This window comes from Schistocerca gregaria, chromosome 6, assembly GCF_023897955.1.
Source record: "Schistocerca gregaria isolate iqSchGreg1 chromosome 6, iqSchGreg1.2, whole genome shotgun sequence".
Taxonomy (NCBI): domain Eukaryota; kingdom Metazoa; phylum Arthropoda; class Insecta; order Orthoptera; family Acrididae; genus Schistocerca; species Schistocerca gregaria.
Window position 1 is genome coordinate 523,229,835 of NC_064925.1, and position 27,517 is coordinate 523,257,351.

The window sequence follows — 27,517 nt, forward strand, 5'->3', positions numbered from 1 at the left end:
TGGACTAAAACTAAATGTAACTAAAACCAAAATTATGCAATTTGAAGCTACATCAGTAGAAGGGACTGAAATAAAGATAACTTGCAATGATCAGGATATCATAGAAGCAAACTGTGTGAAGTTCTTAACCTAAATCTTGACAAAAATTTGAATTGGAAGGTACAGATAGATGACTTAAGCAAATAAACTGAACAACTTAGCATTTGCAATGTGTACTTTGTCAGGTGTCACAAACATTCATACCAGACATATAGTTTATCACTGCTACTTTGAGTCAGTTATTCGTTATGGCATAATGTTCTGGGGGAAATTGAGCAAATGTCACTAGGCTCCTAGTATTACAAAAGAAAGTAATTATAAATGTGTGTTGGGCAGGGGGGGGGGGGAATCCTGTCGACCACTGTTAAAAAATTTAAAAATACTATCTATCCACTCACTCTACATAGATGAGGTGGTGGTGTTCCTATATAAAAATCAACATACACTAGATACTTTCCATTTTGACCACAACTACAGCCCTTGCCACAGAGAGAAGTTCAAACTTCCAACACATTGTTTAAAACTTTATGCCCAAACACCAGAGTTATTGGGTTCAAAATTTTCAATAAAATGAAAGGCAGTAATATATTTAAGATGGAGCTTGGTTCACTAAAAAGATTGCTCTTTACTCTTCTGGTGGAAAAGTGTTGTTATTCTGTCGATTAATTAATTGAGGTCAGCTTCACCCTTCACAGGCTGAACACAGGGATTGTATTACTTGCATTATTTTATGTACATGTGTAGCTGTAACTTAGAAATGTAGAATATAATGTAAACTTTTGTGTTTCTCTTAAAAAAGAGAAAAAAGTTTCTTTTGTAAACCTTGACATGTCTCCTATATATCAAAACAAATGATTTGAATTGTACGTAATGAGATGAATGAATCACATATCACAGTACCTTCTGGAGCAGTGCATCTGAAGCATATAAACAGTTTATATTCAACAAATGCTAGCAATAAGGATAATATAACTGTACATTTAGCAGAAACCTTATTAAACGTCTTGGAATTCTTACCCTCACTCTCCAGTATATTTTCTCTTTAATGATTTTGTTGCAAAATTGTGAGTTATGTAGTCACAATCAATACACAAAAATAATTTTTCAAACAGTGGAAAGTTGAGGATGGAATAACAACAATACTCACCATGAGGAGGAGAAGTTAAGTCGAAGACAGGTGTGACTGCTGTACAGTTAAGCTCTCAGGAGGATATGTGTCCAACCCAAATTGACCCCTGCTCCCGACCACTTGCTTCATGGCTCATATCCCAGCAACAGATCTAGATGCAAAACCTGTCCCATATAATCACCACTACTATTCCATTTCAGTCACGGGCATTGCGTATCCCATTAAATTCACAGCCACATGTGAAAGCAGTCAAGTGATCTACAAAATAAACTGCAACCAACATGTCGCTTTCTATGTGGGCATGACAACTGGCAAGCTGTCTCTCCGAATGAGAGGGGTAGTAGTTACATTATCACACACTATCTGTGGTGTTGTACTTTAATCTCGTGTAACAATTTTTTTAATCATCTTGTTCATGTAATTGTATATTCATTTGCACTCATAACATTAAGGATGGACTTAATATTCTTAATTTGGTATGATGATTATTTTGTATCGCCCTTTCTTAAATTTGGTTTACATGGTTCTAGTGACTTTCATATAATTCACATATCTCAGTTGATACATCTACTTTTATACTGTAATTTGATTGCTGTGAACATTGCTTTCTCTGTGCTTATTAATCATGTTTTAATTCGGTTATATGGAACTTCTAGGTTGTGGAAATGTGTGCTCAAGAATCATAAGAAGTTGATCCTTGCAACATATTGTGGAAACAGAAGATAGTTATTCTGGCACATAATGTCAGCTGTGGCATACGCTACCAGGTATTACCCTTTTTTGTTTGCAGACATGCAAGCAGATCACAATTTTACAAGAAAATGCTGAATTATTGAGTTAATTTCTGAAGATATATGGGTCTATATGAAAATACCTTTATATCTCCTTGATTTCTTTTGCAATTGGCACTATAACAATATCTTTATTTCTTTATTTTATTTTGGTTCTGCAACACCATGTGCAGATACAGGATAAATCAATAAAAAAATTCTGCATTAAACTGTTTCTCATGTATTGCAACATTAACCTGCATTGGTGGTCGTGCTCTAAAAAGAAATGAAAGTGATTCCCTGGATTACATGGCTTGTCATTTCCTCAACTAACAAAGGACGCCAATAAATTGTGGAAAAAAAATTGTATTGAGTGTTTTATGTATCTTACATAACAATGTATATTAAAAATTGCAAATCAGAAGTAAAAATATACCCCCTTATTAAAAATTATGAATAAAAATATGTATATCATTATTTGGAAAAAAATAATACTATGTTACAATTTTAATTACATTGACGTCATTTGCTGTGATTGAGTTTAAAAAATATATATTCTGTTAAATACTAATGTAATCAGGGTTTTAGAAAGAAAGCATACAATGTTGGAATGATCGTGGCAAATGAGTTTGACACACATTACAAACTTCCCAAATACTTTTATTTTATGTTCTTCTGTAGTTCCAGCAGTGATCCACAGAACTCGTGTGTGTCGTTTTCGAAGTGTATGACTGACTTTCTACCAGAGGAATGCCAGAATGCTCTTCCAGAACATCATTGGTAGAACTAAAGGCAGGAAAAACTGAGGTGGTGCACCAGCAGTTCATCTTGAAGTACACAGAGGCTCAAAGCATTGTTGCTAACTGACTTTTAGATCCTTGTATTTCCAAAATTGTATTACATATATAGTCCATGCAGCTGCTGCAGGTTAATACAATTTATCACATTTGATTACTGCAAATATAATGAGCTTGACGTTAAATATGTTTGACAATATTAATGCAACTTATTTGAAGGAATTTTACAACATTGTATTAACTATGTTTACTTATGAAATAACGCATGTTAAAAATGTGTACCTTGCGTATGAAATTGACCATCATTGTGATTACTTTTGTAGAAGAAAGAGTAAGGGAGGTAATATGATGTGTAATTTTACATTATAGAAATTCCACTTCATTTGGTGAGGAATTCATTCACAGAGTAACAACTGTGGTACATTAGCAGTAACTCTAATTTTATTGACTCCAGAGGACCCACACCTCTTTCATGAGTATGTGCCTGGTCACTTTGGGGCCCCAATCCTTTCAGCACTTCTTCCCTTTCCATGCTGCAAGTCTATCTTTCTATTGTTCTCTTTTCCTCTCTACCTATCTGCTGGATGGTCTTCTTGGTGACGATTGTGCTTGGCTCTGGTTTGTGTTTTTTGCACTCGTTTTCTTACTTTCTACACCTTTTCGTTATTAATTATAAGGTTCCCTTGTTGGGTGTGACCTGACACTGCTTTTCTAAATTTTACAGAAGTGCAGATCATGCAGAGAATGTCACCAGTATGGCATATATTTCACCTTTGTGCCTTTCTCTCTTTGCACCCTTCTTTCTTGCAGTGGTACTAGATACAAAACGGAGCACGCAAGACACAGTATGTGCCTGTCATGGCTGGGGCAAGGGGACACTGGGAAATGGTTTACTGGCCAGGTAGCCGTTGCAGTGGCTGGGTGGCACCCGTGCGGAGAGCCCTTGCACAGAGTGGGTAGTACTATGGCAGAAAATATGCACATGAAGCAAATTAAACTTTCTTCTACTGGTGGCTGCACAGCCCCAGCAGCTTCTTCTACAGATAGAACATATTACAATGTGGAGAGCTACGATCTGCAAATGTTTCCCTCTCTAGCAATACCATGGGAGAAATGTAGGACCCTGAGACAGGGCGAGAAATACTCCCCACAGTACTTGTTTTGTCCCAAGATGGACGGGGATTCCTTTTTGACCACAAAGCCTTTGTTCTTCATTGAAAATCTCTAGGATTGGCGGTGATTTCAAAAATAAAAAAGTGGGCACATTCTGATTAAAATGACGGGCACTGCTTGTCAGCGACAGGCTGGGTGGTATTCCTTTCACTATAATCCCCCCGTAAAAGTAAAAATATGACACGGGGTATCATTTTCCACTTGGATCTCCTTTTACAGACTGATGACTAGCTGCATTCTGTTTTGGAGTGATGAGGTGTGCATTTTGTCCTTTGTGTCCAATGGAGGCCTGAAGACAACTGAGTATATACTGGAACCTTCATCTTGGCCTTGGAAGGTGATTCATTGCCTGAGAAGGTCAAGGTGATGGTGTATCGTTGTGATGTCAAGCCATACATTCCTCCTCCCATGCAGTGCAACAAATGTGTGTGATTTGGACACGTTTCCGCATTGCACTAACAGCCCAGCCTGTAGGGATTGTGGCCATAGCTCCAGTCTGATGATGAAATGTCTCAAACCATGTTGTCTGCACTGTTTTCTCAGCTCCCCCCCCCCCCCCCCCCCCCTCCTGCACTGCCTAGTACTGGGCGACTTCAATGCCTAGAACCCTTTGTAGGGTGGAACTATGACCATCAGCCCCATTAAAGTTGGCACTTTGCTCACAGAGTTCGATCTTCGCCCCGTGAATACTGATGTTCCCACACACTTCAGTGTGGCATATGGGTTTTATTCAGCCATTGACGTTTCTATTTGCAGCCCAGGTCTTCTCCCGTCCATCCATTGGAGAGTCCATGATGAACTGTGCGACAGTGATTATTTTCTGATCAGTTTGATCCTCCATCCAAATGGGCTCCCTCAAAAGTTGATTGGGATGCTTGCACCATTGCTGTTGCCCTTCGCATCTCACCATGTGGAGGTATCAATATGGTTGTTCAGAGCACAACTGCAGCCATTCTGTTGGCAGCTAACTCAGCGATCCCCCTCTTCTTTGTGATTCTCCCATCAGAAGACAGTATCTTGGTGGAAGCCCAAAATTGCTGTGGGCACTAGAGATTGCAGGTAGGCTCTCCAATGCCATAAGTGACATCATTCAATGGAGCATCTCATTGCCTTTAAATGGCTCCGTGCCCAGCTTCACCACCTCATAAAACAACAGAAATCAAAATGCCGGGAGTGACATGTTGCTACTGTTGGGCCACGTACTCCTCCTTTGCTGTTTGGGTGAAGATTTGATGTCTCTGGGGACACCAGTACCCCGCGGGCATATCTGGTATCTCTGTGAATGCTGATGTCTACACTGATCCAGGCGCCGTTGCCAAACTTTTTGTTTCTCATCATGCTCATTATGCACTTTCTTTACTATGTCAACTGAAGCCTTATAATGCTCTGTTCAGAGAGTGGGGGTTCCTCAGCGCCCTAGCGCTTTGCCCAGGCACCACTTCAATTTCGAGCCATATCCACAGCCAAATGCTCAAACACTTATCAATGGATTACCATTATCACATCCTTGCCATTTTCAGCCATGTCTGAAGCGAGGGTGAGTTCCCATCTCAATGGCGAGAAAGCATGATTGTCCCAGTATTGAAACTAGGTAAATACCCCTTGAAATGAAGAGCTATTGCACAACTAGCCTCACTAATGCTCTCTGAAAGTTACTCAGATGTATGTTATTTTGGCAGCTGTGTTAGTACCTTGAGTCTCAGGGTCTTTTATTTTCATCCCAGGTCAGTTTCCGCCATGACAATTTGGTCTTCTTGGAGTCTGCTATTTGGTCAGCTTTGGTTAGTATCAACAACTTATTGCTTTCTTGAGCTCTATAGATACACCACATGGCATCGCCGCATCCTAGTTACCCTCCATGAGTGGGGTGTCCAGAGCCAGCTCCCGATATTTATCCAGAACTTCTTTTCTCGCTGTATTTTCTGGGTTCAAGTTGGTACTTCCTGCAGTGCTCCCTGTATATAAGAGAATAGAGTCCCTCAGGACTCTGTATTGAGTATCCCCCTACTTCTAGTGGTTATCAGTGGTCCACGTGCAGCTGCAGGATCTAGTGTGTTACCCATCTTTTATGCTGGTGACTTTGGCATCTACTTTTGCACCTCAACTATGGAAGTTGCTGAACACCAACTGCTGGATGCCATACACAAGGTGCAGTCGTGGGCTCTCACCCATGGCTTCTGGTTTTCTGCTGTCACAATGTGTCGTGCTCTTCTGTTGCCATCGTACTGTCTATCCATCACCAGAACTCTATCTCAAGGACCAAATGCTCAGCGTGGCGGAGTCTTACCATTTTAGGGATTGGGCTTTAATGCCCGGTTGGCGTGGCTTCCCCATCTTTGCCAACTTAACCAAACGTGCTAGTCACACCTAAATGCTCTTTACTGTATCAGTAAGACTATCAAGAGTGCAGACTGCTCTACACTTTTGCAATTCTACAAAGCTTTGCTCCTGTCATGTCTTGATTATGGGAGCCTGGCATATGGCTCAGCATCGCCCTCAGCATTGCGGATGCTGGATCCAAAACACATTGTGGGATCAAACTTGCAGAATATGGTTTTGCGGACAATGCCTGTGAACAGCCTGCTTGCAGAGGCCGGCATCTCTCCCCTATAGATCAGGCACCAACAATTGCTGCTCAACTATGCAATACACATTTGTTGCTCTCCAGAGCATCCAAACTACCATGTCCTTTATTCTGGTAGTGATATCTACCTCCCACAGCAGAGGCCGAGGTCTGGAGTCAATCACATTTCACATACAGAATCTCTTCTCTGAACTCCATCTTTGCGCACTGTCGCCTCATCAGGGAGAAATTGCGTGTGCCCCCATGGTGTGTACCTTGTCCTCGGATCTTCCTTGACCTCTCCTTTGGACCAAAAGACTTAATAGAGCCTATAATTTTTTGCTGTCTGTTTCTGGAGGTCCTCGATGCATTTCCAGGCTCAGACATGGCATACGCTGATGGCCGTATGGTCGACAGATGAACCAGTTTTGCCTACACACATGCAAAATGCATTTAATTACACTCCCTGCCTAACAGATGCAGTGTATTCATTGCAGAATTGGTGGTCATTGCTCGAGCCCTTAGCCACCTTCATTGTTGCACATGTGAGTCCTTCAATAGTCTTTGGACTGTCAACCAGTGCTACTCTCGACAACTACTGGTTTTGGCTATCCAGGATCTCTTGTACAATGTCCTCCACACTGGATGGTTGGCTGTCTTTGAATTGACCCCTGGATACATTTTGATCTCAGGGAATAAACATGCTGACAGATTGGCCAACTTGGCTACCAGGATGTTGACTTTGGAGATTGGGGTACCATAACCTGATCTCCGATCAACTGTACGCTGACACTTATTGGTGGCTTGGGATGTGGATTAATGTGCCCTGGTTCCCCTGAATGAGTTGCAAAGCACAAAGGAGACCATAGCCATGTGGTAGTCTTCCCTTTGTGCTTCTTGCAGGGAATCTGTTGTTCTTTGTTGACTTCACATCTGGCCACACTTGCCTGACCCAAGATCACATCCTATGACGTGAGAATCCGCCGCAGTTTCATTGTACTGCCCATCTCATTATGGCCCATATTCTACTGAACTGCCCTAATTTGGCTGCCTTATGGCAAAACCTTAAATTTCCTGGCACACTACTTCTCATGCTAATGGACAGTGCCAAAGTGGCTGATGTGGTTCCACATTTTACCCATGAAAGTGGTTTTTATTCAATGCTTGAGAGATTGGAGGGGTGCTCTGTTATCTGCTCCAACCCAAGAGGCACATGGCTGCCCTAGCTTGGTGGTCCAACCTGCCTCCTGCCCTGCCTTGCCCACCTTTTTAACTCTTCTTATTCTTTTATATGTGATGTTGTTTGACAGACTCTTTGTCATTGTTCTTTTTCTTGGGATTTTATCTTGTCCATTGTCATGTCCCAAGTGTAGGTTTTGCTTGAGGTTGAGTGACATGGTTTGTAAACACAGATTAGATGGTTGGTTGTAATGAGAGGGAGACTTTAAACCTAGCTAAGGAATTACACTCTCTGGTGTGAAGGTAGAAAAACTGTGAGGTAATTGAAGTAACTCTCCAGGAATGTTTGACAATCTGAGGTTTATTAAAAACTACAATGAATGAATCCTAACTGCTCTGGCTGAGATGCTTCCAATGAGTGGCCAAGTCTGATACAGAAACAGTGAAATGATCAACACCGTTCCACCTGCTCGAAGAATGTGATCCACACAACTAACTCAGTCCCACAGCTACTGCCTATATGCCCATCAGCTCAAGTTGCAAACTCTGCAATGAACTCAGGCTCTCCCAGCTGCTAGCCTGCAGCACCTTTTGGGCAAACTATCCTCAACTTGAAAAGAGGTTATAAGAGGATATAAGATGAACATCAAGAAAAGCAAAACGAGGATAATGGAATGTAGTCAAATTAAATCTGGTGATGCTGAGGGAATTAGATTAGGAAATGAGGCACTTAAAGTAGTAAAGGACTTTTGCTATTTAGGAAGTAAAATAACTGATGATGGTCGAAGTAGAGAGATATAAAATGTAGACTGTCAATGGCAAGGAAAGCGTTTCTGAAGAAGAGAAATTTGTTAACATCTAATATAGATTTATGTATCAGGAAGTCGTTTCTGAAAGTATTTGTTTGGAGTGTAGCCATGTATGGAAGTGAAACATGGACGATAACTAGTTTGGACAAGAAGAGAATAGAAGCTTTCGAAATGTGGTGCTACAGAAGAATGCTGAAGATTAGATGGGTAGATCACGTAACTAATGAGGAGGTATTGAATAGGATTGGGGAGGAGAGAAGTTTGTGGCACAACTTGACTAGAAGAAGGGATCGGTTGCTAGGACATGTTTTGAGGCATCAAGGGATCACAAATTTACCATTGGAGGGCAGCGTGTAGGGTAAAAATTGTAGAGGGAGACCAAGAGATGAATACACTAAGCAGATTCAGAAGGATGTAGGTTGCAGTAGGTACTGGGAGATGAAGCGGCTTGCACAGGATAGAGTAGCATGGAGAGCTGCATCAAACCAGTCTCAGGACTGAAGACCACAACAACAACATCCTCAACTTCTCTCTAGTGCTCTCATATCGATCTCCTCTCTCCCAGAGTGTCCTGCTGCTGTATTTTGTTCACTTGTCACCTTCAGCCGTACTGGCTACTCCATGACATAATGTCAAGGGCTACTTGTCTCCTTATTGGCTGTAAATGTGCACTATTCTTTAGTGGTTTTTGAGAGTCTGAGTGGAGGGGTAGAGATGCGTCTCTCAATATGATCTCACACTGCGCCCTAAGCCCGGTATTAGTAGTTTGTCTTGACATAGTGCTGTCCCCATTAGAAGGCCCTCTCTCTTTCTCCCTCTTGTCCCACGCTCTCACTCTCTAACCAGAAGTGCTTTTGCCTATTAACTTTAATTCCAGTCCTCATCAAGGACCCTATTGTCAGAAGTACACAGAGCCCTCTTTGTGCCTTTTTAGCTTTTGGCTCGTTATCAAATGTAGCTGTCCATCAGCCTGGTGTTGGCCAACCAGCCTGCTTCCGAGTCTGTGGCACCTCTTTCCATGCCTAAATACCTTACTGCTGCCTCTTTTGATATTAGCAGTTCCCATTCTGTTATTAACAACACAATTTGGACTTGGCTTTCCTTGTGGATATAACACCTCCCCTGCCTTCAGAATTGGTGTTACTCGTCAGAGTAGGGTCAATTGTAAATCTTTTTATTCACCTTTGATAAAATACATTACAGATTTTACATTTGTTTTGCTTCCATTACATATATTGGTTGAATCATTTTACATCAGCACATTGATGTTAAAATATTTGCATTAAAACAGTAAAACATTGATAGTTTACATCAATTCTGTGATATTAATCATTGACATTGACATTTTATTCCATAATTTACAATTGTTTTGCATGGATACATTTATTTCACTTGTTTTGTCAACTTTAATTTTAACAGTTACATTTTACTTAAATATTTTACAAGTTTCTTTCATTTTAACATCTAATTCTAAATGATATTGACTCGTTTTGGTCCTTTGCACACCTTCCGTTAATCATTACGTCTTCAGTCTCAATGGAGCTGTCTCCTAGCCAAACTGGTTTTGGTGTATTGGTTCTCAGTAGTGTTTCTTATGCAAATCTTTCCACATATTGTTAAAACATTCCTTGCAACATTTACACTGCCTACAACATCATGTTACTATAATTAGGATGGTTAGTGTTTCTGTTACATAAGCAGTTATTGAATAATGTGTAAGATACCAAGAGTATTTCAAACTTTGCTCCTATGTATCTGCCATTTTCTGGACATCGTCCAGTCGTTTGCCTGTGATTTGTAAATCGTCCAATTGTGTTACTACAGTTTCTAAAGGTAAATCTAAATTAAACACTGTAATGTTTTTTTTTCATCATTCATGACAGTGCAACAATCAAATTCTAAATTTATCAGTGGAATTATATCCTTTCTTATTATGTTACTGTGGATCACTCTGTTTGTCTGTACAAAAACTCGTGTTCTGTAACCTTTGCATTTATTATAAAAACTTATTTTGCCTATACCCTTCATTACTAGGTCCTTCAGAGCTTCACTCCCACACAAAACAGTTAATCCTTCTTTTGGAGCTACATATAACCATTCATTGCTGTTTAGATGCGTCCATGTGCTCTGATTTAGTGTGACTATTCTTCGCACACAATCTTTTGGAATTTCTCTCACCGGTTGCAACAATTTTGCTTCACATTCTTCATGATCAAATGTTGATAAAAATGCAAAGGACTGTGTGCACAGTCACGTATTTATCTTTTTTTTATTTACACGTCAAGTTCTGTAGGACCATATTGAGGAGCAAATCTCCAAGGTTATGGAATGTGTCAGTACATGAAATTACAACATAAAAGTAATAAAAGATAAAAAAAAACATGTTTATGTACCCAAAGAAAGTCAAGCTATAAGTTTCAGTAAATGCAGTCAACAATATAACATGAGAATCGGCTGAATTTTTCAAGGAACTCCTCAACAGAATAGAAGGAAGACCCATGAGGAAACTCTCCAGTTTTGATTTGAAAGTGTATGGATTACTGCTAAGATTTTTGAATTCTTGTGGTAGCTTATTGAAAATGAGTGCAGCAGTATGCTGCACACCTCTATGCACAAGAGTTAAGGAAGTCCAATCAAAACTCAGGTTGGATTTCTGCCGAGTATTAACTGAGTGAAAGGTGCTTATTTTTGGGAATAAGTTCATATTGTTAACAAGAAATGACTGTGAAGAATATATATAGAGGACAGTGTCAAAATATCCAGACTAGCAAACAGGGTTTGACAAGAGGTTCGCGAACTTACATCACTTATTGCCCGAACCGCCCATTTCTGAGCCAAAAATATCTTTTTAGAATGGGAAGAGTTACCCCAACATATAATACCATAAGACATAAGTGAATGAAAATAAGCAAAGTAGACTAATTTTCATGTTGAACGATCACTTATTTCAGATACCATTCAATAGTAAAAATGGCAGCATTAAGTCTTTGGGCAAGATTCTGACCGTGGCCTTCCCACGATAGTTTTTTTCTGAACACTAGAAATTTGAACTGTTCAGTTTCACTTATCATATGCCCACTCAGTGAAATTAAACATTTGGTTTTGTTGAATTGTGTGTTAGAAACCATAAAAACTGAGTCTTATTGTGATTTAGCGTTAGTTAATTTTCTGCAAGCCATGAACTTGTCTTGAACTGCACTGAGCTAGTCTCATCAGCAAACAGAAATGTTTTAGAGCTACCCTTAATACTAGAGGGCATATCATTTATATAAATAAGGAACAGGAGTGGCCCCAGCACTGATCCCTGGGACCCCCCCCCCCCCCCCCCCCCCCCATTTGACCAAAGCCGACTCAGACCCCACACCACTGCCATTCTCAACACTGTGAATAATGACCTTTTACTGTCTGTAAGTAAGACGTGAACCATTTTTGAGCTACTCTCCATATTCCATAATGCTCCAACTCCTGGAGCAATATTTTGTGATCAACACAATCTAACGCCGTAGTGAAATCAAAAAATATTCCTAGCATTTGAAACCTTCTGTTTAACCCATCCAGTACCTCACAGAGAAAATAAATATAGCATTTTCAGTTGTTAAATGACGTCTAAAGCCGGGATGTACATTTGGTAACAAATTATGTGATATAAAGTGATCATTGTCATATATAACCGCAGTGCAGCACAAAATACTGATAGCACTGAAGCATGTAGTGAAGGTAGTACATTACAGGCTGTATTGAATCCCTGAAGCTAAAAAAAAAAAAAAAGTTTTAATGGAGCAAATTGAACAAATGCTGAAAGATGATATAATTGTCAAAAGTAAGAGTGCTTGGAATGCACCATGGCATTGGCAAGCAAAAGTGGAGAATCATAGTGGACTATGGGTAGTTGAATGATATTACTGTAGGCGATGCATTTCAGTACTGATGTCTCCGATATTTTGGATCAATTAGGGCAAGCAAAGTACTTGTCCACGCTTGATCTTGCAATTGAATACCATCAAATATTGACGGATGAGAAGGAGAGGAAAAATGGCGTTCAGTTTAAATTATCAGCATTATGAATATAAGAGAATTCCTATGGGACTGAAGAGAGCCCCAGGATGTTTCTAGCGACTGATGAACACAGTCCTGGCAGGTTTGCATGGTGTTAAACACTGTCTACCTAGATGATATAGTGTACAATGGAAGAAAGCTGCAGGAGCATAATGAGAAGCTCCATGAAATCTTTGACAGGTTGCGAGAGCATAACTTGAAACTGCAACAGGACAAGTGTGATTTTCTGAAGAAGGAAGTAATCTTCCTAAGTCATTGTATTACCGACAAGACATGGCAAACATGGAGAGATAAAAGTTCTTCCCACAGCCAAGAACAATGAGAGTTCAAAGGGTTTCTAGGGTTGATAGGGTATTACCGTGATTTATTGCACACTTCATATAAATTGCAAAGCCACTCCATGAGCCGTTAAAGAAAGGAGTGGGTACAAATGGGACAAGCGACAGAACAATGTGTTCAGAGAGCTGAAGGAGAAATTGATAAATCCACCTCTACTTCACTACCCAGATTTTACGAAAGCATTTATTGCCATAATAGATGATGACAATGCAGCCTTAGAGACAATGTTGTTGCAAGGAAAGAAAGCTAGAGAAGACTTGCCCATTGCATATGCATCAAGAGCACTGAATAAAGTGGACCTTAACTATAGCACTATTGAAAAGGAATTGTTGGCTATAGTATATGTGGTGAAACAGTTCCGACCATACATATATGGACGAAGATTTACAGTGGTAAAAGACCACTGATGTTAGATGGGACATGTCTCCATACTCAGTACACACTTCCACCAACATGCTGCTTTCCTCAGCATTTAAATGCTCTACTTTTAGCTGTTTCCTTAAGGTACTAACATGACTTTCGGTTTTGCTCATGACTTCCTTTCTGCTTTTTTACTTTGTGTATTTTTACTAGTTGTTCCAGTTCCTCTGCCAGTAATCTGACATTCTGCAGCTGAAGTCTGTTCTCTGATGCAGGTACATGCACTCCTTGTGCAATTTCCTGTCTTGGGATAACTATTTCTTTTACGCTCTGCCCAGGCATCTTGCCTTCCACTCTTAAAAACATAACCTTTTCTTCTTTCTGTTTTGAACTCATAACCTTTCGTTTCTTCCTCTACTATTAAAGGTATTTCTCGCCCTTGTAGTCGTACAACTTTCCCCCCAGTCTAACTTGACCTTATGCTCTGTTAGGAAGTTTCTACCTATCAGTCCATCATAGGGAATGTCTATTTGCACTGTACCTATTGTGCTTACCACTTCGCTCATTGCGCCTTTTAATCAAAGCCTTTCTGCTTTAATTGCACTCTTCACTGGAATATTTATTCTCTTTAACAAGCACAACTGTGCTCCTGTATCAGTCAATAACGTAAAGTACTTTCTTAGTTCAATACAAAATAATACTAGAACATAGTTCTCTGTTGCACAGTCTCTTATCCTAACTGTGGTGTTACTTACTGTGACAATGCCCGACTGTGCAGCCTTGCCGCCCGTTAGTTTCCCTGCACCAATTTGCCTGTTTTACTTGATACTGCCACCTTGCCTTTTCTCCAGTTGTACCAGGCCCTTCGTGACAATCTTTACCGTAATGGCCCTGCTGCTTACCCTTGAAGCAGGATATGTCTTTTACAGTCGTGCATGGGATGCCACCATTTCCTGGTAGGTTGTATTGTGGACATCTCCATCCCGATAAACCTCTCTCTCTCTCCCTCTCTCTCTCTCTCTCTCTCTCTCTCTCTCTCTCTCTCTCTCTCTCTCTCTCTCTCTCTCTCTTTTCCAGTCATCAGTCTTCTGATGATTTGATGCAGCCCACCTCGAATTTCTCTCCTGTGCCAACCTCTTCATCATTCCAGACGTACAAGCAAATGATGTCATCTGTTGTACATAGGCCTTTCTTAAGGCCAAGGTTAACTATACTGACTTTTAATGTAGAGGGACTGTCATCTCCCAAACAAGAGCTTTTGGGTGAACTCTGCCAAACGAACTGCTGCAGTGTTCTGTGCCTACAAGAAACCCACAGAGATGATCAAATGTGTCACCCCAAAATACCTGGAATGAGACTTGTTGATGAAAGACCTCATAAACAATATGGAAGTGCCTTATTTGTACAACCGGACCTCCATGTTATGTCTACATCCATCTCTAAACACAATTATACTGAAATACTCACAGTAGAACTTAATAACTGCATCATATTGCCTATCTACAAACCACCTAAAGTGAAGTTCTATTTTGTAACTCCTGAGAACTTCAACAAACACCAAACCAAGTTTAGGGTTGGAGAATTCAGCAACCACAGTATTGTTTAGGGCTACTCACAAGATGATGACAACGGAGAAGTAGTGCTGAAATGGTCTGACACCTTCCAACTAACTCTCATCGATGATGGTAAAGTCCCCGCATCTTTCTACAGTGCATGTCCGAAATGTAGATCTAACCCAGATCCAATATTCGCAAGTGAGCACATAGGCCAACAGTGCGTTAAGGTAGTTTGCCACCCCCCCCCCCCCCCCCCCCCATTTCTCAACACTGCCCTGTGATGTGCCAAGTTACTGCAATATCCCAACAAAGAACCATTCCATTCTGCAGAAGATAAAACTTCCGTAAGGCTAACAGGGAGCTTTTTAGTTCCAACCTGGATAAAATTGTAACTGACCTCCAGGGAGCACCAGAAAATTGCGATAAGTTTTTGGATGGAGTGAAGAAGGTATCATGGTCATCTATGCCACGGGGCTGCAGAACACAACACCTCTCTGAATTAACAACCGAGTCAGCAGCCCTAATGAATAAATACTTGTTGCTTTTTGAACAAGATCCATTCAATGAGCAAACCCTCTTGGCTGGTCAAGAAGTAATGTCTTGCATAGCAGAAAACAAAAGATAAAGACGGATGAAACTTAATGGAGGAAACAGATCTTTCAATTAGTAGCCAGAAGGCCTGGAAACTGGTGAGAAAACTAATTAATGATCCAACCAAATATGCCGATCATGCTAACATCACTCCTAATGAAATTGCTACACAGATTCTTGAGAATGCTGAACTATGATCTCCCATCAAAAAATCAGACTTGAAATTAGAGTTTAAGGAATAATTTCAGGATAATAACCTGACTAGACCATTCAACCTAGGTGGATTAGAAGAAGCCATTCACAAATGTAAAAATGGCAAGGCAGCAGGATTAGACGATATTTGTGTAGAGCAAATTAAACATTGTGGCACCACAACCAAAGACTGGTCCCTAAACCTGTATAACCACTGCCTGGCTTTTTTTCAAGATCTCTAAATTATGGCGCAAGGCCCGTGTGATGCGATACTAAAATCTGAAAAATCACCAACAGATCTGAAGAACTTCAGGCCAATATCTCTCCTTTGCCATCTCTATAAGATCCTAGAGAGAATGATTCTTCACCGCTTAACTGCAGTAGTTGATCCACTTCCTATCTCGCAACAAGCTGGCTGTAGACTAGGCAAGAATTGCACCTCACAAATCCTTTATCTTTCTCAGTTCATAGAAGATGGCTGTGAGCAGAGGAAGATATCAGGTGTAGCTTTTGTTGACCTTTCAGTGGCCTTTGACACTGTAAACCACAGAGTGTTACTGCACAAAATCTACAACCTGGCTAACGAGTATGCGCTGACGAGGATAACTGCAGCACTCCCACAGAATCGGCGTTGTGTGTGTGTGTGTGTGTGTGTGTGTGTGTGTGTGTGTGTGTGTGTGTGTGTGTGTTTTTGCTTCCAAGGAAATCTCAGCCGATGGAGAACTCAAAAGAACAGTCTCCCTAGCCTTAAATGACAGCTGTAGTATAGTTACAGGCTGCCTAAGGCCAACCCCCGTGGACAAAGTGTTCAGTGTCTCGCTGGGATTGCTCTGTGTTACATCAGAAGAGAGGTTGCCGCTATCATTGAGAGGTGTAAATCAAATACAGTGACCTCACATCCACTCTTTGGACAGCTGTAGGATAGTTACGAATAAAGAGAGATGATCACAGAGTAGCACTTGCAGGCTATGTCCTCAATTACTTGCTGGATTTATTCCAATCTCTGTCTTCCTCTATAATTTTTGCTCTCTATACCTCCCTCTAATACTATGGAAGTAATTCCCTGATGTCTTAACAGATGTCTTATCAACCTGTCCCTTCTCCTTGTCAACGTTTTCCACATACTCATTCCCTCTCCAATTTTGCACAGAACCTCCTCATTCCTTACTTTATAAGTCCACCTAATTTTTCCTATTCGTCTGTAGCACCACATCTCAAATGCTTTGATTCTCTTCTGTTCCGGTTTTGCCACAGTCCATGTTTCGCTACCATACAAGTCTATGCTCTAAATGTACATTCTCAGAAATTTCATCCTCAAATCAACGCTTATATTTGATACTAGTAAACTCCTGTTGGCCAGCAATGCCCTTTTTGCCAGTGCTAGTCAGCTTTGCTGCCTAGGTAGCAGAATTCTGTAACTTCATCTACTCCTTGATCATCAGCTCTGATGTTAAGTTTCTCGCATTTCTCATTTCTATTTCTCATTACTTTCATCTTTCTTCGATTTACTGCCATTCCATATTCTGTACTTATTAGGCTGTTCATTCCATTCAGCAGATCCTGTAAATCTTCTTCACTTTCACCCAGGATAACAATGTCATCAGCGAATCATGTCATTGATATCCTTTGACCTTGAATTTTGATTTCACTCCTGAACCTTTCTTTTATTTCCATTATTATTGTTCGATGTACAGATTGAACAGTACAACCCTGTCTTACACCTTTTTAATCCAAGCACTTTGTTCTTGGTCGTTCACTCTTATTATTCCCTCTTGGCTCTTGTACATATAGTATATTACCTGTCTCTCCCTATAGCTTACTTCTGTTTTTATCAGAGTTTTGAACATCTTGCACCATATTACATTGTAGAACACTTTTTCCAGGTCGACAAAAGCTATAAACGTGTCTTGATTTTTCTTTAGTCTTGATTCCTATCAACCACAGCGTCAGAATTGCTTCTGTGGTGCCTTCACCTTTCCTAAAGCCACACTGATTCTCATCTAACACACTCTCAACTTTCTTTTCTATTCTTGTGTATCATTCTTGTCAGCAACATGGATGCATGAGCTGTTAAGCTGCTTGTGTGATAATTCTCGCACTTGTCAGCTCTTGCAGCCTTCGGAATTGTGTGATGATATTTTTCCAAAAGTCAGATGGTATGTCATCAGACTCATACATTCTACAGACCAATGTGAATAGTCATTGTGTTGCCACTTCCCCCAATGGTTTTAGGTTTTCTGATGGAATGTTATCTATCCCTTCTGCCTTATTTGATCTTGTTGTTGTTGTTGTTGCGGTCTTCAGTCCTGAGACTGGTTTGATGCAGCTCTCCATGCTACTCTATCCTGTGCAAGCTTCTTCATCTCCCAGTACCTACTGCAACCTACATCCTTCTGAATCTGCTTAGTGTATTCATCTCTTGGTCTCCCTCTACGATTTTTACCCTCCACGCTGCCCTCCAATACCAAATTGGTGATTCCTTGATGCCTCAGAACATGTCCTACCAACTGATCCCTTCTTCTGGTCAAGTTGTGCCACAAACTTCTCTTCTCCCTAATCCTATTCAATACTTCCTCATTAGTTATGTAATCTACCCATCTAATCTTCAGCATTCTTCTGTAGCACCACATTTCGAAAGCTTCTATTCTCTTTTTGTCCAAACTATTTATCGTCCAAGTTTCACTTGCATACATGGCTACACTCCATACAAATACTTTCAGAAATGACTTCCTGACACTTAAATCTATACTCAATGTTAACAAATTTCTCTTCTTCAGAAACGCTTTCCTTGTCATTGCCAGTCTACATTTTATATCCTCTCTACTTCGACCATCATCAGTTATTTTGCTCCCCAAATAGCAAAACTCCTTCACTACTCTGTCTCATTTCCTAATCTAATTCCCTCAGGATCACCCGACCTAATTCGACTACATTCCATTATCCTCGTTTTGCTTTTGTTGATGTTCATCTTATAGCCTCCTTTCAAGACACTGCCCATTCCGTTCAACTACTCTTCCAAGTCATTTGCTGTCTCTGACAGAATTACACTGTCATCGGTGAACCTCAAAGTTTTTATTTCTTCTCCATGGATTTTACTACCTACTCTGAATTTTTCTTTTGTTTCCTTTACTGCTTGCTCAATATACAGATTGAATAACATCGGGGAGAGACTACAACCCTGTCTCACTCCCTTCCCAACCACTGTTTCCCTTTCATGTCCCTCGACTCTTATTACTGCCATCTGGTTTCTGTACAAATTGTAAATAGCCTTTCGCTCCCTGTATTTTACCCCTGCCACCTTTAGAATTTGAAAGAGAGTATTCCAGTCAATCAACATTGTCAAAAGCTTTCTCTAAGTCTACAAATGCTAGAAATGTGGGTTTGCCTTTCCTTAATCTTTCTTCGAAGATAAGTCGTAGGGTCAGTATTGCCTCACATGTTCCAGTGTTTCTACGGAATCCAAACTGATCTTCCCCGAGGTCGGCTACTACTAGTTTTTCCATTTGTCTGTAAAGAAACACTTCACACAATTTCGTTTTTGGTCAAGCGTGAGCAGTTGCGGAAGCCATCTTGCTGGTAACTTTCTCATGTCCAAATGTTTATGCTAAATGTTATGTACCCATTCATTCGAGATGCCCACAGCACTGGCAATCTCACACACCTTAACTCTTCTGTCATCCGTCACCATATCATGGATTTTATCAATGATTTCTGGAGTTGTAACCTCCACAGGGCATCCAGAACGTTCAGCATCACTTGTGCCCATATGGCCCCTCTGAAAATTTTGAAACCACTTATAAACTGTTCTAATCGAAGGTGCAGAGTCACCATAATGTTTATCAAGCTTTTCTTCAGTCTCCTGAGGTGTTTTACCTTTCATAAAGTAATGTTTAATCATTACATGAAATTCATTTTCGTCCATTTTTTTGACAATCACTCGACTTCTTTGATTCATACAAATGCCAAACACAAAGAAATAGTCCATTATGGCTGAAACTTGGTGTGTGTTCTTTCCAGAGATGCTACTAACTAATCATGACCTCGATACGTGCCAGTGGTGCCATCTCTCGGACTTTGCAAATGCCCCTCGTATTCTGTCCCCACCAGAAGGCCCTCTCTCTTTCTCCTTCTCGTCCTACACTCTCTCTCTCTCTCTCTCTCTCTCTCTCTCTCTCTCTCTCTCTCTCTCTCTCTCTAACCAGAAGTGCTGTTTGCGTATTAACTTTAATTTTAATCCTTATCAAGGACCCCATTGTCAGAAGTACACTGAGCCCTCTTTGTGCCTTTATAGCTTATTGCTTTTAGCTTGTTATCAAATCCAGTTGTCTGTCATCTGGGGGCAGCTAGCCTTGCCGCCTCCAGGTCTGTGGGTCCTCTCACCATGCCTAAATACCGTACTATTGCCTTTCGTTGTTAACACTTTCCCATTTTGTTATTAACAATGAAATTCAGTCATGGCTTTCCTCGTTGATGTAATACTGTGTAGCTAGTCTTCTTGTGGTAATGGAAGGTGTGGAAGCACCAGTTGGATGCAGAGGGTGTGTGTCCAGCTACATAATGTGTCCCAGGGCCTCCAGCTGCAACTCTATCACCTTTCACTACTCTCTTACTTCTACTGGCTTGTATCTTGGGGGGGACTGATGATCTCAGATGTTAAATCCCATAGTGCTCAGAGCCATTTGAACTATTTGTATCTCTAGGTTTTTTTGATTCTCAGGTACTATCTAGTACATTGGGATTTGTCTTATATGTATTTCATCTCCGGGGACTATTATCAGCTTGACAGACAAAGGATTAAGGGAGTGATGACCTTGTATTTTGGTCCATTTAAGCCAGTCAGACACAGTCACTCCATCCATCCAGTTTTGCGTGTTTGGATGACCATTCTTTTTGTAAGGTGATTATATAATTGCGTTCCACTACAATCACTCTTCTGAGAGGCAGAAATCATTCTTCTCAAGCTAAAGTGTACACACACACACACACACACACACACACACACACACACACAGTGTGCTTGTGTTCAGCTGCATATTGTGGCAACTTGTGGCAACCTTTGTTCTTGGCCCCAGTTTGGCTGTGGTGATTCATTCTGATTGGCAGCTTATTGGTTGTCATACACATTAAATGCTGTGCAGTGGTAGCAGCATAGTTAATATATGATAGGGCCACTTTCACATGTGGCCTGGCCTCTGATGGGGTAGTATAAACCTGTGACATAACTGGAGTAGGAAGTGCTGTGTGGGCATATTGGGCAGACTGGGCAGGTCTTATACCTGGATCTAGCATAGAGGTGTGACACATTTGGCAAGGGGTTGTGAGTGGAAGTGGCCTAGGGATGGGCTAGTAGGTTGGGCAGATTACAGAGTAACACAACACTGTAGGGGAGTTGGGAAGGATCTTGGGTTGGATGTCCTTCATATCAGGGCAGGATGCTTCTGCAAACAGTTTTCTCAGAACATCTATGTGGAAGGGAAATGGAATCAAACCTATTGTGGATTCTTGCAATACATAATGTTTGTTTATAGTTTTTTCTAACAAGTGTGTTGTTATATGGAGTTAGCAAGATGTAATGCCCGAACACGGGAGACATTTACGTAAATTGACATAGGAAGAGCGTACAGGAAGCATGAACATGAAGTCTGTTTAATACTATTAGCGAAACTAGTAAGATGTCTCAAAAGTTTCATACCTCTATCAGTCTGTATAATGTTGCAATTGAGTGGTAGCCCTAGTGGTATAAGTATAATACAAGTGTATACTCCTACACTGGACAAGTAAAATGAAGAGAGAAGAATTTTATTATAACATAAATGGAATATGATTTGACAGTTCTGATGGGAAATTTAATCTGAAAGTAGGGGAAGGTATAAGATTAGACATGATAGAACCATTTGGACTAGGAGAGAGGAATTCTAGAGGTGATGATCTCGAAAATTTTGCGGTGTCAATTTGTCTAGTGATTCTGAACACCTGGTTTAAACTTCCACCTAAAAGATTGTATACAGGGAAGTCCCCAATGGACGGACTGGGAAATGTGTGAGAAACCAGATTGATTTCATACTAGTAAATGAATGTTTCAGGAACAGTTGCACATCAGTAAAAACATACCATGGAGCAGATGTAAACTATGACCCACTGATTGTAGGAGTTAATAAAGTTAGAATGAAAAGAGTGAAGAGAAAGAAAAAGCAGATCTACAATTTGAGAAAATGAAAGATCTGATAGAAAAGCAGAATATACAAACAGAACTCAACTTGGCAATTAACACAGAATACATCACAAGTAACAATGTCCATTTAGAATTGAACAGAATCCAGAATGTTGTACAGCAAATAAAAGAAAATTACACGAAACAAAAGAGAAAGGACAGGTAGTCATGGATCCTGAATCTGATAGAGGAAAAAATATTAAATAAGGGAAACCCAACGGAATACAGGAAGATAAACATGGGAATCAGAAGAAAAATAAGGGATGCAAAAGAAAAAGTGGAGCAATGTGAGGAAATTGAGTTTTATCATAGAGTAAAATATGACAAATTAACGGGGATTTTGAGCAATATTGTAAGGGAGGAAAGAGATCTGTGAATTGTCAAGAACCTATACTGGAATCAAACAGCATTACGGGCTTGAAACAAAAACCACATGGACAAAACTCATGGTCATAAGTAAGGAAAATATTACAGGAGTCATAAATCACAGAACTAGAAAGAATAAAACAATATACATACCTTGGAACCATAATAAATGAAAATTGGGTTAACTCTTAACAAATCAAGATTCACATTGAGAAATCAAGAAGTGTGCTTCAGAAAAGGAGCGCTGTCTTCAAAAGCTGTCACCTAACTGTAAGAACAAAAATCAGGCTACTGCACTGCTGTGTATATTCTGTCCTTCTGTATGGAGTAGAGACATGGACCTCAAATGAAAACACTGAGAAGAACCTGGAGGCCTCTGAATTGTGGCTTTATAGGGGCTCCTTAAAGTACCTTGGACCCAGAGAAAGACAAATGTGGAAGTTTTGTGAAGAATGATCACAAAACCTAAATTAATCAATATAGTGAAATGCCGAAAGTTGAAATATCTAGGACATATCATGTGTAATACAGATAGATATGATTTGCTACAAAAATACTTAAGGGAAAATCAACAGCAAAAGAGGTCCTAGCAGAAGATGAATATCTTGGTTTGACAACTGTAGATTCTAGTTCAATATGTCTTCAACAAAACCATACCAACAAGAGAAGAATACTCATCATGATCACCAGCACGCATAGGTACCAAAAGAAGCTATTGTTGTTCTTATGGTGCTTCCTGTGGTTGTGCCTTTTTAAGAATAACTTCTTATTGCCAGTTAGTAATATTTGATCAAATCTAGTACCTATAATTCCCTATCTTTCCTGATTATTTACTAGAGGTGTATGATGTATAATTAAAACACTTTCATGTACATGTAATTTTATGTTCATAATTGTATGTTAAACTGTTAAAGTTATAAACTTTTTATCTAGTCATTCTACTTCACATTTGGTTAGCCATCTCAGTGTATGCTGAAAGATGCATCATTTAATACATCCATTTACCTCCACTCCCTTTCCATTTCCATCCTAATTGTGTATGAGAAAAGCAATTGTACGAAGCTTCTGCATAAATGCGAGATGTAATTACACATAAACTGAATGTAACAGCACACAAATCAATCAGGTCGCCACATAGGTGCTGACTGGTATTCTAACTGCAAGTAATCTGTTGGAGAGAAATAAATAATAAAAATAAATAAAAATTGTCAGTTTATGAAATTGCTTGTTGATATGGGCAGAATCACATTCAGTGTCTGCATTGCATGAAAGTTGCATGCCATCCGTGTTTTCTTGTCTTGATGTGGTGTGGTCACTGTGTTGCTAGGAGTGGGAGATGCACTTGGGCCTGTGCTGTAGAGGCATGTGTATCAGCACAATTTTAGGCACTCAGTTACATCAGTTGAAAATGATTAATGACTTAACTTCCTTTTACCTGGATAGTTAGTGGCCTGTCACACTATTCAGATACTAGATCAGGCTGTGCTAAGGCTACTCCACAGTTTTAAATTACAGGCTTCAACATAAAAACGTGTTCTGTCATGGCCAGGTCTCTGAAAACAAATGTGGCTTGTTTATGATATATGGCAGGTGTTGGCTGCAGCTCTTTTCTTCCATGGGTTACATATCCAGGCTTTGTGCATTAGTTGTAGCAGACAGAGAAAAAACTCACTTGGCAACCGCAGACGAGCTGTGCCACAGATGCCTGACAGTCCTCCTCCATTGCACTCCACAGTCCAAGTAGCACTAGTGAGACTGTGTCTACCTGAGACCAAGTTGTGTAGCTCTTTATGATAGCCTTAAGACAACAGTAAAAGCCGCCCACCATACCATTAGAAGCCATTTGACACGGCATCATTCTTCTCATACAATCATGCGATGGAATGGAACACCACAGCCTCCCATTGGTAACTTTGGCCAAATGTCACCTGTGCCATACAACTTTAAGTAGTGACATCAGCCGTACCGTTATCTGTCTCACCTTGTAGTTGTAAAATTAATGGGAACCTCATGAATCTTTCAGTCACTATAAGTCAGCAGCAGAAGTTGTGAGAAACAGGTACTGGGCCAATGAGTTCCACATGAAAAAGTCTAATTTGGGGGTGGCTGGTGAAAAGATGTAGATGTGGCCTTAGACTATAAACCTGAAATATTTTGTGGCATCGTAGGCATCCAGGAGCTATGTATAAAATAGTGGCCAAGAACACTGTTTTTTTGGTACCTTTTTGGAGAAAAACTCTTGAGGGGTTACTGCAAAGCTGTATCCACAGAATAGGCTGACACCTCTAAAAAGATTATCAGAGGGGCTCCAGCAACAGGATATGCGAGCAGTGCAATCCACGACAGGCTGGTTCGGTGTACTTTGAATACTTCTTGTAGGTCATTATTCCACATGACGGTTATAGAGCCATGCACTGTAAGCCCAAAAAGGATCACATGTAGTGTCACTCAAACTTCGATGCTGTAAGGCATAAAACCGGCACTATGAGGTTTAAAATGACAATTTGGATCAAATCCCGAGCTTTCGATGACTACCTCTGTCATCTTCGTCAGGGGTAAAACTGACTGTCGTGGACCAGTGAGGCGTCCTCTTTTTAAGCTGTGGACGCCACCTCTGGACACGCCGTTTTCACTGTGATGTTATCCAGCCAATGAAAAGCCGTCCATTGCTTAAAAAGCAAAAGCCTGACCTATCCACGACAGTCAGTTTTACCCCTGACAAAGATGACGGACGTAGTCATCGAAAGCTTGGGATTTTATCCAAATTTGACGTGGCAAGTAAACCGAGAACTTTTTATGTGATAGAGACACTGGTTGTAATGCAGTGACTTCAGAATGAATAACGACGAGATTGACTCGGCAGAGCAGAGTGGCAAGTACATTAGGTGCAGGTCTTTCCAGATGATTTGATCTTTCTCGAGGTTCAAAATACACCATTAAGCTGCATGTGCACATCCTCTGGGCATACTGTGTTGTGATCTCCACCTGAAAAGATCCAGTAGAATTAGACACATCCATTCTTCATCTGTAAGAATGCCTTTTTTCTATGCCAGAAGTAAGTTTGCATAAGGATGGAATTTTAAGCAAAATATCCTATGGGAATGGAAATCCTGGGGTATCAAAGCGACACAGATAATTTGCATGATGCAGACAGTCTGCATTAATGTTAGAAATTGTGCAGCAGTAATCAGTACACAGACATCCATTCAGAGGTTTTATACTGTCTTCAGACTCATTTAGGTTTTCTTCAGCATATTCAATTATTCATTCTGAAAATCAAGATTATTGGGCCTCAAAACTCAGCTTCACTTTCTTTACTAGATTCCAAGTGATTTGTCGTCATGATTAAGACATGGAGCTCTATTGAGAAAAACTGATCTAAATCTCAGTTTGTCTGTTCTAAATCGAATTTTCTGTGGTTTGTCTAAATTACTGCAATCCAGATTCTCCACTGAGTAGACGGTGTTGAGTTCATTTCCCCATCCTTATCTAGTTGAACTTAGCTCTGCTCAGTGAGCAAACTGTTGAGAGGGTGATGAACACAAATAGAAGACGATATTAACAACAGCCTTTTGCTCCTTTCAGAAGTAGTAGTTTTTGTTTCTTCTCCTGCATCTTTGTCTGCCTGTCATTTCCCTTTCCTCTGTTTATTCTTCTGTTATAATTAGTTAATAAAATCTATTTCAAATTTTTCAATTAAATGTTTATCAAACTGGATTCAGTTACCTGTGATGCAGTCTAGAAAACTTAAAGAGAATTTGAAAACATAATTATTGAAATTGATTAGTTACCTAATTAAGATTAATGTTACTACTGATTGACTGCAAGCAAATAAAAAGAAATAAGTCTTTAATTTGAGATTATTGTCCAAGGAGTTATATCATGAGCATGTGCTTAATGACATAGAAAGAGATACAAATTATAGACTCATCATGCCAGTGAATGATTTGCAAAGAAACAATAATGATTTTGATAGAATAATTAGCTATTTGTCTTGGACATTGATATTGTGCTGAGTGAACAATTGCAGTAAAAAATTTTTAATTACTTAAGGAATACATCGTGTTCCATAAAGGATGTTGGAATTACTACATTCAGGCCATAGACATTTACACCTTAATGGTTTTTGTTTCTGATAATGTAATCATATATTGTTAAGCTCTCAGGTTTTCAAATGTTGTCCTTTGCAATCACCAACAATCAGTGTTTGCTTCTCATCCCGCCCAGTAAGTCTCCCCTCATGCGAGGATCTGGGCAACTTTTCTGAACACTCCCTACTTTCCTAAACCTCACTAGTCATTTTCCTTCAGCTCTCTTCCTTCCTCTTCAACCCTTCTGCCTGAAGAAGGAACAGCTAGCTTTGAAGGATTGCAAATTTCAATACGTTTATTAGTGTGTTCTCTTGATGCCATTTGGCGAGTAGATTTTTTGTCCGTTCATTTTCAAAAATTGATTATTTTCGTTGATAATATAATTAGTTTCAGTTGAAATGCAATTTACAAAATCACAAACAAGACACAAAAATAATTTTCATGTTCTGTTCAACAAACACTATAACAAAAAAAGCAAGAAATTATGAATCCCTCATATCAACATCTTCATTTCCCCTCTATCCAACATCTGGTCAGGTTGGGATATCAATGATCCATCACCACTTTACTCGGTCTTTCCACCATTCTTCTTCCACAATTTGCTTCCACAGTAGGTTTCTCCTTATTAAACTCATCTTACTCGGTCTTCCTCTTGGCCTCTTGTCCTCAATCTTGAACTCCATCATTCTTCTTGGTATTCTTCCCTCTCCCATCCTCTTCACATGCCCAAACCATTTTAATCCATCCTTTTCAATTTTCTCAGTCAACTTCTCCACCCTAATTTCCTTCCTAACATCTTCATTTTTCACTCTGTCTCTTCTCGTCTTTCCTAGCATACTTCTCAGAAAGTTCATTTCACTGGATTGTATCCTACTCTCCTCTCTTCTAGCCATAGTCCAACTCTCTGAGCTGTAAATTAGTATGGCTGTGAAATAATGTCTTGTATAGCACCAGTTTGCACCCCATTGGTACTTCCCTTCCCCAGCCAAGCCCCTCACACACTGGTAAAATGTACTACTCTGTTGTATTCTTTTGCTAATTTCTGTCTCCAAACAAGCTTTCACCATTAATACACTTGCCAAATATTTAAAGTTGTCCACTATTGAAATATCCTGTCCCTTAATATGAATTAGTTCTTGCCCTCTCTATCCCCTCTGGTTACCACCATGGTCTTGCTTTTCTCCACACTAAATTTCATTCCATATTTCTCAACCTTATCATTTAGGATGTCTATTTGTTTTTGTACTGTTGTACTTTGTTACTGGTTGTTCCCCACACCACAATATCATCCACAAA

At 40.0% G+C, this 27,517-nt stretch overlaps 1 protein-coding gene across 2 annotated transcripts in view; it reads left to right on the forward strand.

The window, feature by feature from the left end:
• Positions 1-27,517, forward strand: part of LOC126278984 (F-box only protein 22-like) — a 167,627-nt gene that overhangs the window by 16,709 nt on the left and 123,401 nt on the right. For both annotated transcript variants that reach the window (XM_049979286.1, XM_049979287.1), the window contains exon 2: positions 1,825-1,935. In XM_049979286.1, the coding sequence (XP_049835243.1) occupies positions 1,910-1,935 (26 nt within the window). In that variant the 5' untranslated portion in view covers positions 1,825-1,909. The remainder of the gene's footprint in view (positions 1-1,824; positions 1,936-27,517) is intronic.